The 10,330-nt window shown below is 43.3% G+C and overlaps 1 protein-coding gene across 2 annotated transcripts; it reads right to left on the bottom strand.

The window, feature by feature from the left end:
* Nucleotides 1-811: 811 nt before the first annotated feature.
* sec22a (SEC22 homolog A, vesicle trafficking protein) lies at nt 812-9,559 on the bottom strand. Of its 2 annotated transcripts, none has more exons than XM_080019660.1 (7): nt 9,442-9,559; nt 8,521-8,750; nt 5,395-5,558; nt 5,083-5,262; nt 2,624-2,742; nt 1,393-1,458; nt 812-1,031 (listed from the first exon to the last, which is right to left on the bottom strand). In XM_080019660.1, the coding sequence occupies exons 2-7, from the start codon at nt 8,700-8,702 to the stop codon at nt 831-833; spliced, it is 912 nt and encodes a 303-aa protein (XP_079875786.1). In that variant the 5' UTR covers nt 8,703-8,750; nt 9,442-9,559; the 3' UTR covers nt 812-830. The 2 variants fall into 2 exon arrangements, with proteins under 2 accessions (XP_079875786.1, XP_079875787.1); XM_080019661.1 differs by lacking the exon at nt 9,442-9,559 and adding an exon at nt 6,094-6,178 and having other exon boundaries at nt 8,521-8,636.
* Nucleotides 9,560-10,330: the final 771 nt, after the last annotated feature.

The raw sequence follows: 10,330 nt of genomic DNA, 5'->3' as shown, positions 1-10,330 counted from the left end.
TGCGGGCGTGATACCAGAAGTGTGTAACATTAGCACCGCGCATGTGTAGCTGTTTATTAGCACAGACACGCGACGCCGGCTTGTGCTCGAGGCTGCGCGGGCGGCTAAGTAGGTTACGCCCGAAACAACCTCCGTGTTTTCTGTGCATCAGAGACATTGAATTAATCTGCAGAGAAAAAGAAGAATTACACAAAACAAAAAAAGATGTAATCTCCAAAAAGCCTGACTGAACAACGGCAACGCACAATCAAATAAATAGCGGAATAAACTTCCAACATTATAAGCGAGTAACGATGAGTTGCTCGTGTTGAGGAAAGGGGCAAAACACACGAGGCAGCGTTGCATAGTTCCAAGCAGAGACTGACCCTCTGACAGCGCCGAGAGAAATTAAACGTCCGTGTGTCGGCTGAGGATGTGACAGGCAGCAGTCTGCACGGAGACTAATCCTGCGTTTGGTGGCTGAGCAGAATAACAGCCGAGTGCCGGACTGGTTCCTTGCTGCTGTTCCTGTTACGTGGTTTGCAGGGTTTAGAGTCTTATTGGGGTTTCCATTATAACCTGATTCCATTAGAAGTGTAGTCCCATGCTGGCCGACTGAAGTCCACACTGCAATCACTGTACAAGAGGGTTCTCTTAAAAAAAAAAAAAAAAAAAAAAAAGATATATATATATATATATAGATATATATATACACACACACACACACACACACACACACACACACACACACACACACACACACACACACACACACACACACACACACACACACACACACACACACACACACACACACACACACACACACACACACAATCTTTGGTCGTTCGTCAGACGTTGTAGTCCGGGGCTTTGCCCAGCGGCTGTCTGAGTCTGATCTGCAACGTCATGAAGGCCCCCACCGTCACGTGGAAGAGGATCTGCCACACGTTCCTCAGTTCGTACAGATACATGTTGGACAGGCAGATGAGGGCGAACGCCAGGAAGGACTTGCTGTTCCTCCAGATGGAGAAGTAGGCAAATAGGTAACACTGGGAAGAGACGGGAGAGAGCACGGTTAAGAAGCCGCGCACACTGTGTGACTGACACCGACATAATGTCACCAATAATTTGCCCCAGACAGCAAAGTAAAATTTGATCTGTCAAGGACTCGAGCCTGATAACGGTTTGAGACTATCAATTTGTCATCTCCAGAAGCACCATCCTTTTACGGCATAACAAACTGCACAAAAGAGTTGTGAATGAAAATGTTTGAGGGGAAAGAAAGGAGAGAGGGAATTTGAGTGGAAAGTATTGAGCTCTCTCTGACAGGTTGCTGAGCGGCAAAGAACAGGCCCGCTCGTCTGCAGCGGGAACAGCCTGTCAGGGGCTGACGGAGTGACCATCACTTACTTGGTAGAGACAGGCCGCTGTGCCCAGGAAGAAGGCAATTACGTAATTAAAGTCTTCGTCGTCGTTCTAGGGAGAGCGAGAAAAAATTGGGTTATTATTCAGTTCCAACGAGCCATATCTCCACGTGGCCTAACATAAGTGATACGACAGGGGCAATGCGGAGTTCAGGATAGGGCTGAACAATTAATCCAATTCAATCCGACATCACAATTTAGTATAGTAATAATTAGTAACTCAATTTTCAAATCGCAAAGGCTGTGATAAAAAAGGGGGGGGGGGCAAACATGAGCACGCCAGCGATGGGGTGCCAGCGATCAGCGCGACAGAACAGTGTGTTTTTATTGTACGTCTCTTTATGGAACAAAAACAAGTGCATATGGAACGAAACCGGGCGTAACGGGGACACTTTTTCCGTGACTCTTTTACCACCCCTGGCTATAGAGATTGTTTTAACCGAACCTCCGCGCTGCCCCCCGGTGAGGCCTACGGTGCGCAGATCAAGCCTCTTCCAGAACACTGTGTCCGTTTGTTTTTTTAAACTGTTTTTAATTGAATGAGCATAAAGCTACAAAATAAATAGAGCGTTAGTGGCGCGCGGGCAAAGCTCATTGACTTGCAGCGGATGTATGTGGACGTATGCGCGCAACATTTTTATCGAACATTTTTATTACAAGGCTTGACGTTAAATCAATCAGTCAATGTTCTACCGTGATCTAAGGGTTTTCTTTTTACAATTCAATAGTTAAATAAAGATATGTTATTCATTTCAATTCATGCATCAATTCATCTCATTTCATCATACGAGCAGTTTATATGTTGACTGTATCCAATGTTGTGTTGGTCGTACTATAGAACGATTTATTGCTTGTGTTTAGTGAAAAATACCGAAGATAAAGAACTTTAAAAAAAAAATGCATACTAAATTGCAATATTGGTCTAAAAATCAAAAATAAAAGAAATCACAATTAAATTATTTTCCCAAATTATTGAGCCCTAGTTCTGAGCACCCTCCATTTGCGGTGTCTATCTTTATGGCTCTAAATTACCACACCACTTAAATTCTTCTTTTTTTCCCCCTGCAATCTGATTAACTTAACAAAGACAACTTGCCATCATTTACCCTGAGCACAAATCAATGGTGTCGTATCCAATAAAAGACTTGAACGAAGCTGCATTAGACTCGCTGGCGGAAAGAGTGTGTGTTTCAGTGCAGCAAAGTCACTGGTCTCACCTGCAGGATGCTCTCTATAGCATGGACCCCCCGCAGCAGGTTGAGGCCCCCGCAGAGGACACTGAGCACACAGGACACGATGCCGGGCAAGGTCACCGGATCCAGCATCTGAGTGGGAGCTGGAAATACAAGCAGACTCAGCAAAAACAGAATGTCACCCGATAGGACATAGTCGCAATAAAAGTAAAAAAAATATCCAAGAACAAACTAGGCAACACGCAGGTCTTGCAAAATCGACACCATATAGGGCTGTATCTGAATGGGAATATTCGGCGGGTGGCGCATTTTTCGCACCCGTCCCTCTCCGATGGTACAGATGATGTGCGGGCCAGCGATGGTGTGCCGGTGATCGGTGTGCCGAAACAGTGTGTTTTTATTTTAGATGCAGGTTATTTTATTTGAAGTCTCTTTATGGAATGAAACAAGTGCGTATGGAACAGTATGCATCTAGACCATGCGCAATGAGGACACTTTCTATGTGACTCTCTCCCCCGTTCACCGCCTCTCCATGCATTAGGTGCAGAAAATAATCTTAAGTCTACAATGTGCCCCACACTGTTCTCCACCGCCTGTATCCGGCGGTGGAGAAATCACACCTAAAAATATATTTCTTTACAATTCCCTATTGAAATGTAATTTCTGCATTTTGTAAGCTTTGTAAGTTTTACTGTAATGCACGTTGAAAGAAAAAAACAAACAAAAAAAAAAAACAACCGACTGCTGGACTTAAATAATCTGTCGACTAACGGGTTTCCGGCTGATGATTCGACTTGTCAACTTCAGGGGACAGCCCTAACACAATGTATGAACAACATACTATGACTAAAGACATGTTAGAAATCCTCCAATAAAAATAAATAATTAAAAATAAAAAAAAGGGGTAAGGCTCATTTTTGCTAAGGAGCAGCTTGCGTTGTTGTATTAAAAATCAAATGAGTCCAAAGACTCCACACCGAGATGGTTTAGTAGCACAGAGGAAGAGATGTCGGCTTCATGGCTTGTTAACATGCATGTAAGGCATTGGGAAAGATATTCAAGTCAACCTTGAACCTTTGGTGTGCGCACGCACCAACACTCTTTCGTGACCCAGTGGTTAATAAGATATGGGACGGAAACATGGAAGACCTGGAACCTCAGAGCGTGGGATGAAGCAGACAAATCTCTTCCGAGCCCGTTTCACTAGGTAACACCAGTTGCAGCGGTGGTATAAGTACTTAACTTATTATATTCAGTGTCAGAGATCTTTGACTTCCACTCCACTACATTTTAAAGCAAATATACCACATTAAGGTTAAAAATAAATTAAATATTACAAAAATATCAAGAAATGTAATCAGGTATGCATGAGCACATGAAAAAAAAAAGGTACAATAGTACTTTATGCCGTATTATTCTCCAGTATATCATGGCACTGTGATGACATGACATGTACATGACAAGTACTTTTAGTTTGAATACTTTAATTTAATCTAAGACCAAGTACTTTTATACGTTTACTTTACTAAAAATGTCAACGTGGTACTTCCATTTATTAGAGTCATCGTATGTCAGGGAATTTGTACTTTTACCACAGTAAAAGGTCTGAGTATTAAGGCTGTACCTGACTCCGATTTCTGTCAGTCTAATCGGATTCGGCTGTTCAACTACTCGCTGGCGGGAGGGCGATTGGGCCGCATTTTGTGCACCTGTCTTCCACCTCAATGGTACATACGATGCGTGCGCCAGCGATGGGGTGCCAGCGATTGGCGTGCCAGAACAGTGCGTTTTTATTTTGGATGTAGTTTTTTTTATTTATTATTTTACGGCTCCTTATGGAACGAAACATATGCTTATGGAAAGGTATGGAACTAAACTGTGCGTAATGGTGACACTTTTTCCGTGACTCTCTCCCCAATCAGCCCCTCTCTATGCGTTATGCACAGAAAATAATCTTAACGAGTCTAAATGTCGTGCCCGGTTCCTCCATGCCCCATCCCCACGCTGTATTTAGTTGTTTTATTTGGAGGAACTGTATCCGGGTCCAGACACGGACGATTCACACAAAAATATATTTGATTTCCCTTATTTATAATTCGTAATTGCAATGTCATCCCTGTGCATTTTGTAAGATTATATCTGATTAATTTTGTTATTGCAATGCACAGTGACAAAAAACAAAAAAAGAAAATGCTCAACTTCAAGAATATCAGTCGACTGACGGGTTTTTGACTGATGATTCGACTCATGGACTTTCAGGGGGCCGCCCTACTGGGTACATCTTCCACCACTGACTAGTTGTAACCTACAATGCAGCAGTCCGTTGCGCTTTCTTTTGCCCTCATTCTTATTCTATGCGTGTGTGTTGAAACAAAGGAGTTGTAGGAGGGCGATTGTTACGATACGAGTGTACTTTTATTTCTTTCGCAGTAGCTCCGCAAGGCATGAAAACATGTGGATTGTACACAGAAGAGGAGCCCTACCGATGCCTTTATACTTGGACGGCGTGTGCAGAGAGAAGCCGTTGACGGAGTTCAGGTCCTCGGGGGAGAGCTGGTAGGGCGGCCGCAGCTTGATCTCCGTTTGCATGTCGGACAGGTTGATTTTGGTGGACAGCGAGCGGGGGCTGTTGTAGCGCTGCTTCGTCTTCTGGATGAAAGTATCTGGCCAGTGGTGCATGGAAACAAAAGTCGAATGGAAATTTGAAATCACTGCTAGGCGCACTTGTAAGCAAACAAACTGTTGTAGTGGCTTAAAGAATGTGCGTGATCCTGTAGAAAGCTTTGTACGCTCACCGAACTCGATGAAAGAGTACGGCCTCACGGCGCTGTTGATGCGCTTGGTGTTGTATGTGACGATGAACTCCTTCTGCAGCTCATCCAGGAAGCAGAAGGCCAGCACATTGGGGTAATTCCCTGCGCACACCATCAGGTACCCGACACCCAGCGAGCTGGAGAAGCTGACAGCACAGAGATGCATTTACTGCATTAATCCTACAACTAAAACAAGTAAAATAAGAACATTGTGCTAAATACTAGGGCTGAACGATTAATTTAATTCAGACCGACATCGGATTGTAATAGAACGCAATTTTCAAGTTGCAAAGGCTGCAGTTAAAAAAAAGTGTTTTTTTAATGTTACACAATCTAACCGATAGGGCTGTCAACATTGGCCAAAAATCATGTTCGAATATTCCTTCTGAAAAAAACAAAAACAAAAAAAAACCACATAAGTTTGAATCTATTATATCTATTACAATTTTTAAAAATTACAATTTGACCAACTTTCGGGCTGTGTCCGCCACGTCCTCTACCCCCAGGGAGCAGACGGGGGGATGGGACAGCTCCTTTCTCCGGGATCATTGCACAATTTGGTCCTTTTATTTAGCTCCTCCGCTCTTTATCCTTTGTTGTGAGATTTCAGAAAGCGGCCCCAAAAAATGGAAAAGAAAAAAAAAAGAAAAACGCCTAATTAAGCGATTGTTTTAACCGAACCTCTGAGCTGCCCCCCAGTGAGATCCGGTGCTCCATCCCGGGCCGCGGTGCGAGCGGTGTGTGCTGCTGGCAGAGCCTGGAACACCTGTAGAGTCCAGACAGATCGAGCCTCTTCCAGAACACTGCGTCTGTTTGTTTATTTGTTTTTTAACCTGTTTATAATTTCATGAACATAACGCTTTTTATAAAGATATTATTAAGATATTTATGCATGGACAAAGCTCATTGACTTTCTGCACATAGGATGTATGCGTGCAATATTCTTTATAAAAAACACATTTCTACAGAAACACAGCATTTTTTTTTTTTTTTTTATGTTAATTTTCAGATTTGAACAATTACACGGCTTGAAGTTAAATCAATCAGTCATATTCTACTGTGATTGAAGGTTTTCATTTTTACAATTCAATCGTCAAATAAAGATATGTTATTCATCTCAATTCATGCATCATTTCATCTCATTTCATCATGACACGTAGGCCTGGCCTACAAGAACGAGGAGTTATAATGTTGACTGTATCCAATGTTGTGTTGGTCATAGTATAGAAATATTTATTGCTTGTGTTTATTGAATAAAACAGAAGATAAGGCACAAAAAGAATCGCATACAAAAATCGCAATATTGGTCTTTTTTTTTTTTTTTTATCGCAATGGGATTATTTTTCCAAATCGTTCAGCCCTACTAAATACAGGAGAAATGTGATGCACAGATAAAAGCTCCATTTCTAGTACAAACACCATTCTTCATATTAACACCGAGAAGGTAATTTACATCCTCTGAGCAGCTAATTAAACCTAATTTCACACTCAGAAAACACGTATATTTTAACTAATTTAATTATTTCCCCCACTCCTTCTTTCACAAACACTCAAACTCAAGTAAGTAAGTAAGTAAGTAAGCAAGTGCAGCTGCTCTGACTGTAGACACATAATGTTCCAAAGATCTCTAAGGACTCCCACTATCTAGGAGAACATTAAGGAGAGAGCTGACTGTCACCCCAACGACCAATCCCATCAAATAAACAGATGCACAACGCAAGCGGTCAATTAAAACTGCAAATCAAAGTGATAAAACAACTATTTGGTACAATATCGGGGAGAGAAAGATAAGATAAAGGTGCGTGCTACCCGACTGACAGTACATATTTTATGTACCACGTTTATCCAAGCCTAGAGAGCCCCTCAACGTCTAAATATATTGCAGGTGGGGTGTTTCCCCAAAATTATTCATTATTTCTTCCATTACATTACCCGGTAAATGAAAGTCATTTTGACTATCTTGTCCTCAGAAGCTAATGGCGAGATTAAAGGAGCTCATATCAAAGCAGACCAGCCCAAGGATCACTTTGCTCATTGTCAACAAACTCTGTGTTTCTCTCCTTTTGGTCTTTTAAGATGAGCTCTGCTGCCTTCGGAAAAATTGAGGAGAAATGATCTCCTTAACCAGTGGTTAAGGTCTGGTGACCCCCCTCCCCCGAGAATCACTGCAAGGGCACAAGGCCTTCCTTTTTATGAGGTTGTCAAAAATAGATTCATAAAACACATTGCACAAAAGCATAACACACCAATGTAACCTGGGCTCTCAATATGTAGTACTATAAGAAAAGACAGGTCATAAAAATGTGTTTCATGATCTTATGGGAGCAGTTAGCTCCCGCACAGAGGACCATTATCTGTCATAGCATTATTTATATGTGAAATAACGACATGTGGAAGAAATGTGACACTGCAGATGGTTCCAAAAAAAGACTAAGGCTTAATGTAAGAAGGTGGCAAGATCCAAGGAACCAAGGAGCATCAGTGTTGTCAACACTGACGCTCGAGGAGATTTCAAATCATTTCTTCCAATCCCCTCCCATGCTGCCAAAACCCTTCATATTAAAAAGACATTAGGTATGAATATAATGAGCAATAGCACACTGTTCAATCAAATATAAGGAAGATGAGGCTATGGGCTGATACACCTGAAGTCATTTCAGTGAACTACACTCCTTGAATTTGACTAACTACTCCCCTTTATGACAGTTGCATTCCTAGTAAGTAAGTAAGTAAGTAAGTAAGTAAGTAAGTAAAAATCTATTTACATAGCACCTTTCCAACAATAAATGCAACTCAAAGTGCTGTACAACACCGCTTATCCTCTGGAAAAAGGTAATTCATCACAATAAAATGATTGGGTGACTGACAGAATCAATTCCGATATATTTTATAAAACACAAAACAAAACACGCAGTTGAGAATTTCCCTTAGTCATAATACCACACAGATAGATTAAGATTCATGAGTAAGAAATTCCTATGATTTAATAGATCACCATTCCACTGATTATCACTGTATTACTGATCTCGACGGCTTTGAGGGCAGATGTGTAGACATTGCACAAGTGTCTCTGCCACGCCCGATGCCCAAATCTGCAGCATAACTTACTTGACATTGTACTGGCCAATCCTCACGGTGCAGCGATCTGGGAACTGGCCGAGCTTCCTGGAAAGGCCCTTGAGGTGCCTCCTGGTCTCCTGGAGTCCCTTGTCCTGCTCATAGTCAGTGGACGCAGAGAGGGGCAGACCGTCCCCGACCCTCACCACTGATGCAAAAAGCACCATGGACATCTTACAGCTTTATTTTTCTTTTTTTTTTCGGTATTTTAGTCCAGGGCCCTGCAGACAAAGCACAGGAAGTGGATTTGTTTTAGTATAATTAAGCGACACGAAGACAAACAGGCCACATGATCAATGGTTGGCTTAATAACTGGGGATGGACAGCATTGCATCGCATTAGCATAACCAATGCAAGTGGGCCAACGTGCGACGGTGGTGAGTACTTGCGGATCAAATGCATTTCAAGCACTGGGGGGGTAACAACAAAACGTCCGCCACTGTCCCGTCTACCTGTCTCTCTTATCTGTCTACCATCAGGACCACGGAGAGCTCCAGCCATCGAACGATCGCGCCCACACCGTGACCTAACGCAGCATTCCTAGAGCAACATGAAAGCTATACACCTACACAGGGAAAAATAAATATATATTTTATAATTACCGTTAAAAGTACTCATCTTACTTAGCATTTTTTTTTAACAAAAAAATACATTTTAAAAATCCTGTGTATCTTCGTGCTCATTTACCATCTCTATAACAACATCATTGCACACATTTACTCGCGCCAGTCCAGGGTTCACTAGAAGGCGACGTTCAACGCCCGTATTAGCAGCGAAGCGAGCCAGCTACCTGCCGCTGGGATTAGCCGGCTAACAGGATAGCGTGTACGTTGAGCGACCTAACGACGGCAACGCGCGAACCCGAAGCGCCCACGGGCGTCTGAGCAGACCCGAGGCGCCCGCCGAACCTACTTTTGGAGCGGCATTCTACGTTATCCAACAGGGAGCCCGGCGTCCGGCGGCTGTGCTCTCGGCGGGAGCTAGCGCGCTATGCCGACGCTAGCGTCAGCGCAGGAGCCTACGTTTTACGTGGCTGTCGCGCTGTGGATTGTGGGTGTGGGTGTGGGTGTGGGTGTGGGTGCGGGCGACCGGCCCGGCCCCCCCCCCACCCTCGTCAAGCGCCGCCGTCGCGCCGCAGTTCCCTCGCGGCGAGCTTCCCCCTTTCGAGCTCGGAATGACGCTCCCCACAGAGACTGGGCCCTCGGAGCTTAATGTCGATTTAGCAGATTCTCCTATTGGGAATTCCGATCTTAAATGGCTGAAATGGTCTGATATTTCCGAGGGCCGAACTCGATGGAACGCAGCACGAGTACTTATTGGTCGATATTGTACTTGTTTACTATTTATCTCGACATTTCAAGGGTCCCTATTGTGCCTCCGCTTATTTCCCGTCGTGTATATAATGTCGCGCCTGCGGGATGTGCGTGTTAGACGTGGCCAAAGTGTCGGAAGAATGAGGTGAACCCGCGACAAAGCAACCGCGGTGAACAAAACGCTCTGAACGCTCCGTTTCCGCTGGTTTTTAAAAAAAATACTTTTTTATGTGGCGATCTGCTCCAACCGATCCGCTGTGCGCTTCTCGGGACATAAACAATAAAAAAAAATAGTGAGTTTTTTTTTTTTAATTTATTGTCGATGTATCAATTTTTTATTTTGTTTTCTGACGTTTACAATGAAACAAAACAAAACAAAACAAACAAAAAAAAAAGTGGCTGCTCACTCACGGTTAAAGCTGCACGCACAGGAAGGGGCATGTCACAATGGCTAGAATGCATAATCTGAGTGGGGGTTTTTTGGGGGG

Source organism: Zeus faber (genome assembly GCF_960531495.2).
Source record: "Zeus faber genome assembly, chromosome: 18".
Lineage (NCBI taxonomy): Eukaryota > Metazoa > Chordata > Actinopteri > Zeiformes > Zeidae > Zeus > Zeus faber.
This window is presented reverse-complemented; position numbering and strand designations above follow the sequence as displayed.

What these genes read in the sequence shown, in the direction of transcription:
- sec22a (XM_080019660.1), bottom strand. Translation starts at nt 8,702, where the DNA reads ATGTCCATGGTGCTTTTTGCATCAGTGGTGAGGGTCGGGGACGGTCTG. An exon ending in GTACTCTTTCATCGAGTTCG is followed by an intron (nt 5,263 to 5,394) that starts GTGAGCGTACAA and finishes ACCACTGGCCAG; the next exon opens with ATACTTTCATCCAGAAGACG. An exon ending in GTCCAAGTATAAAGGCATCG is followed by an intron (nt 2,743 to 5,082) that starts GTAGGGCTCCTC and finishes TTGTATTTCCAG; the next exon opens with CTCCCACTCAGATGCTGGAT.